This window comes from Bactrocera oleae, chromosome 3, assembly GCF_042242935.1.
Source record: "Bactrocera oleae isolate idBacOlea1 chromosome 3, idBacOlea1, whole genome shotgun sequence".
Classification (NCBI taxonomy): Eukaryota; Metazoa; Arthropoda; class Insecta; order Diptera; family Tephritidae; genus Bactrocera; species Bactrocera oleae.
Window position 1 is genome coordinate 23160208 of NC_091537.1, and position 5341 is coordinate 23165548.

A 5341-nucleotide genomic window follows, 5' to 3' on the forward strand; every position below is an offset into this window, starting at 1 on the left:
AAAAGAAATTAAGTAATAAACCGTTAGCAATGCGATGCACATTGCAATGGATATAAGGTTGTACGTACGTATATATCAATGTTCAACTTTAGCCACAACTATGTACTTGTATGTTAGTATGTACATAAGTATGTATGCAAAACCACTCGATATGTTGCGGGTAAAAGATAATGCGAAAATAGCCGTAGCGTGCCGGTGTGATAAACAGGAAAATTGATACTTTCATTTTCTCTCAAAATGCTGGATTATTTATTATGTCAAGAGATCAATGCATGTGAAAAAGGTAGTTTTTTAGACATGTGGTTTTCAAGAAGAAAAAAATATATGTAATTTGAAGTTATGACAAAGAATTCAGCCTTACTATAAAGATAAGAGTTTGCCATTATGTAGAAAAAATTATTTCGGACAAGGGACTGCTACAGTTGGCTTGAATAAATTCCAGCCGGGAGGCCTGATTATCGACCACTTTTTGCAGCAATTGTGGTTGTATGTCAGCAATAACGCGCCGAATGTTCTCTGCCAAGGCGTCAATCGTCTCGGACTTATCTGCGTAAAAACGCAACTTCACATAGCTCCACAAGAAATAGTTTAACGGTGTTAAATGCCATGATTTTGAAGGCCGCGCCACACGCCAACATCAACATCCTCCAATCCAGGAACGAAAAAGCCAATTTAATTTATGTACGCACCCATGCAACCAAAAAAGAAATTCATCGCTGAACAAAATTTTCTTGTGAAAATCGGGATGGGTCGATTCACTGATATCACTGACATCACAATAATTCTTGCACGAGTTCGATTTTGTAAGTCCGCAAACCTAAATCCTTTCGTAAAATCTTCCATAAAGTGGATGTGCACAGCTCCAATTATTGCGCGCGATGGTGAATGGACTCATTTGGGTCTTCTTCGATACTCTGCTCCTTAGCAGCAATATCATCTTCAGTGCGCACTGCACGACGGCTCTAAGGATGCGCATATCCACTAGAGTAAACGTGGTGCAAAACCGATCCTTGGTTGCTCGAATTACCCACTCTACTGGGTGATAATGTCGACCGGGCTTCCTTAAAAATTTATCAAATTAGACTAACTTTTCCCAGCTCTTACCTCAGATTAAATTATTTGCGACTTTGTGGTTGGCTGCTCATGGTTCGAGTGCGGATATCTCACTAAATTAAGCGTAAATATTTCATTTAAGCAGCATTTTTACAAAAATATTTACTTTTTTGCATTTAATTATTTCTTGAATTCTTATAATGAAGATTCGTACCTTTGGGTGGCTGCGTCACTAAACCATTATTTAATCGTTGCCTAACATTAAGACTTATCACATTAAACTTGATAAAATATATTAATATAATATATACATTGAGCTTCGTGAGGTCAGCACCCTTCAAGTTTAAATAGTTTTGGTTAGTTTATATCGAAACTAAAGTAGCTACAATATTAAAACTATTAGCGATTATTAATTAATCAATAACTCTACTAAATAAAACAATTTTTTTTTTTATATTTAAAGAAATAAAATTTTTCGAGTTCAACAAAAATAATAATATAAATTAGATCATCAGGTTTGCACATATGCCGTTTTTTATACCCTGAACAGGGTATATAAATTTTGCCACGAAGTTTGTAACACCCAGAAGGAAACGTCGGAGACCATATAAAGTATATATATAAATGATCACCGTGACGAGCTGAGTTGATTTAGCCATGTCCGTCTGTCTGTCCGTCCGTCTGTCCGTCCGTCTGTATATACGCGAACTAGTCCCTCAGTTTATATCGATCTGAAATTTTGCACCTGTACTTTTCTCACAAAGAAGCTGCTCATTTGTCGGAACCGCCGATATCGGATCACTATAGCATATAGCTGCCATACAAACTGAACAATCGGAATGAAGTGCTTGTATGGAAAACTCTTTAATTTGACGAGGTATCGTCACGAAATTTGGCATGTATTATTATTTAAAGCATTAATATAATCTCCGAAGAAATTGTATGGATCAGATGACTATAGCATATAGCTGCCATATTAACTGAACGATCGGAGTAAAGTGCTTGCATGGAACATTTTTTTATTTGACGAGATATCTTCACGAAATTAGGCACGAGTTATTGCTTAAGGCAATAAATTATTCTCCACAGAAATTGGTCAGATCAGATCACTATATCATATAGCTGTCATACAAATTGAACGTTCGGAATCAAGTTCTTGTAAGGGGCCTTTGTTTTTGTGAAGGGTATTATAGCTTCGAAGTTAACGTTTTTTCTTGTTTTTATTATCGTTTAACATTTTTAGGTAAGAACATATTTTTAAACTTGTATATTAATTAATTAAAACATTTTTACATTATTTGAATAATGAATCGATCCCGACTTGTTGAGAATGATCTCAAAGATCCGATTGAGTAGCGATTCGTAAAATTTTCCAATATAATTTAAGGAAATGGACGAACAAGCATTTTAATACCTTCAACTAACTCTTCTTTAGTGGAATACATCCAGCCAGATTCGAAAACTTGACGAGCGAACCATCCCTAGACATTGCCAATTACAGTGAAGTCAGGCGAATAAGTCGCCCACTGCATTAAATCGACGTTTTGTCGTTCAATCCCAGACATAAACACTTGGACTGTGTGAATCGGTGCTTCATCGTACTGTGCAAAGCTCCAAACACATTTTTAAAATGGAGAAAAGCAGTTTCCAGAATATTTCTATATGTTCCTTCCGAAGATCATGAAAATAATAATTATGTCCATCGGCCAAATTAATTTTTGTGTTATCATAAAAGACAAAATAGAGTCAATCATACTTCTAGTCTATGTGCCCCTTTGCAAAATGTAACCGTGTTTCTTTTCGGAGAACCTGAGCTAGATAGGTAGATATAGTGGCTGTCTTACGACACACCTAGCCCTTTAGGAGGCCTATTGTGATACCACCGGTTCCAAAGTCGCCTCACTCTATTAGCTCCTCTCTGAAACATCCGGTACTTTTGATGAACATCCTCAATACGACAAGCTTTACCTGTGCAACCTTCTAGACCTCATCAAGAAACCCTCGAGAGAGTCTTACAATCGCATAGAAGATATTTAATTGTCTCTCTCTCTTTTACCTCCTGACAGCTTCTACGATAGTCGTTATAAGGCGTTCCAAGACTATTGGCATGTCTGCGTATTAGACAGTGGCCTGTTAGTAAAGAAAAACTCTGAAGATAAATGCACATCGAATTGTATGTACTTGTACTAAACTGATGACGCAAAATTAAAGCACACTTTTCGACTAAAAAGAATAGAAAAGAGCGAAAGTCATGTAACGGGACACTCTTACTTACCAGTGATTGTTCATACAAAGATGATAAAATCAGTAAATCTAAGTATAAAGTAGCTACAAGTTAATAACAAAAATTCAGACGCCATTGTATTAGGCTAATGTGACGCCAAGTGTATAATGAACAATTTGCAAACAAATGAATGCGTTCTTTAAGTACATACTTGTATATTCTCATATTAAGATTAAAAAGTGATTTTAGTTGCATATATAGCTATGGTAATTTAATATCGAAATATATTTAAATCTATATATATTATTGAAAATATAACTTTTCTTCCGCTGCACATTTACAAATACTAATGTTTATTGTTTAACACAAAAGTATCGACAAAATCTTCCAGCATGTCCGTCATTCTTTCCCGGTATACGTCATCGGTGCGAAAAGCTTCCAAACACATGTCCACACGTTTAGCATCAAAGAAATCAGTGAAACCATTCGCCGATGAGGTAACAGCTTCTGCCAGTTCTGTTGGCAGATCCGTCAAGTGAGAGAAAAGTAGACTTTCTATAAGTCCAACAATGCGGAATTTGTCTGCCGTCTCATTGAACTCTTGGCGTGCTAAGTAGTCTTCCATGTTGAGATGTTCTCGCTCCAAGAACTTGGACAAAAAATTATAGTAGTCATCGAGTAATTCAGATAAATATTGCCTCCGGAAGCTACTGCTTGTCGGTATGGTGAGAATTGTTATCACATCTAATATGGGCGGTGCATAACGGCAAAGCTGAAAGTCCACTAAACGGGACTGTATGGGTGTCTTACTAGAATTGCTATACTGAAACATGACGTTGTTTGCCCATAGATCGCCATGACAGAATACGTTTCGATATTTTTTCGACGTCTGTACCAATTCGAAGATCACAGCCATGCGTTTCGGAAACTCCATTAAAATATAGTCCAAATTCTCCTGATATTTTGGCAGTAATTTTATCAGTTCCACAAATACTCGATTCCCATTGTTGAAATTTTGTTTACGCACGTGACTCTCCGGAATGCCCAACGGATAAGCGTTCTCCACGACAGCCTCGGGATGCAGCTCATTCAACTTACGTCCACAACGCACTTCATAGATTATTGAACTGGCATGCAGTGCTGCAAGTGTTTTCAATACGCAATGTAGATGATCATAGTTGAGAATGCCATCACGTCCGGCGGCCATGCGAAATTTCTGATCGGCGAGATGTTCGAAGACAAGTAGGCGCTCATCGGCGTAGTAGCAATTAGGGGCTACATGTGGAATAATTTTTTGCAATTGAGGCATTAGCTCGCGGTATACACTAACCTCTTTTTTGAAAACTCCAAACTCTTCTACATACTCCATACGAGATGCCAATTCCAATGGTGGAGTTTTGGTGAAAAAACGCTGTTGTTCCAAATGTTCGTTTTTTTCGGCATCAATTCGGCGAACTTTAAGCATGAGGAACTGATGGCGACCCAGAAAACCAGTGACGGTGTCTGCGTTGGCAGAATGCTCATAGCTGACAACTTCAAGAGTACGCGGCTGTTTGAACTCATAGTACTTGTGATAGCTCTGGCAAAGTCTGTGCAAAGCATTGTTGCTTAACTCTATTGTAGCTGTCATATTGTTAAGAAATGTAAAACTAGACGAACTTAAGAAGGATATTTTCAATTAACAACTCTTCTAGTCTGAACTGCGTTAGATGCTGAAGCTGAATAGCATTCAAACTTATAACCATGGAACTTTTGTGTGCTCACTTTACGTATCAGCGAGCTCTGCCTAATTTAGAAGGGAATGTAAGCGTTCAGCGAACTTAGAATGAAATATGTTTTGTTTGAGTTCAAATGTGGTTACGCAAATAAAATTTACATCTTGTTGGATTTGCTTAAAATATTTAATAAGTAGCAAATTTGATATACAATTCTGGGTTTTTCACACCATTCCTTATCTAATCTAATTGTCTAATTGCGCCTACAGTTAAGTTCATGAAAATATTATTACAACGAAGCTTATATTCGCACAAAATAAATCAAGAATGTTTCCTTAATTGTTATTGT

The 5341-nt window shown here is 37.0% G+C and overlaps 1 protein-coding gene across 1 annotated transcript; it reads right to left on the bottom strand.

Moving 5' to 3' along the window:
- Positions 1-3468: 3468 nt before the first annotated feature.
- LOC106619850 (uncharacterized) lies at positions 3469-4999 on the bottom strand. Its single transcript, XM_014238138.3, has one exon. The coding sequence runs from the start codon at positions 4905-4907 to the stop codon at positions 3624-3626; it is 1284 nt and encodes a 427-aa protein (XP_014093613.2). The 5' UTR covers positions 4908-4999; the 3' UTR covers positions 3469-3623.
- Positions 5000-5341: the final 342 nt, after the last annotated feature.

What these genes read in the sequence shown, in the direction of transcription:
- LOC106619850 (XM_014238138.3), bottom strand. Translation starts at nt 4,907, where the DNA reads ATGACAGCTACAATAGAGTTAAGCAACAATGCTTTGCACAGACTTTGC.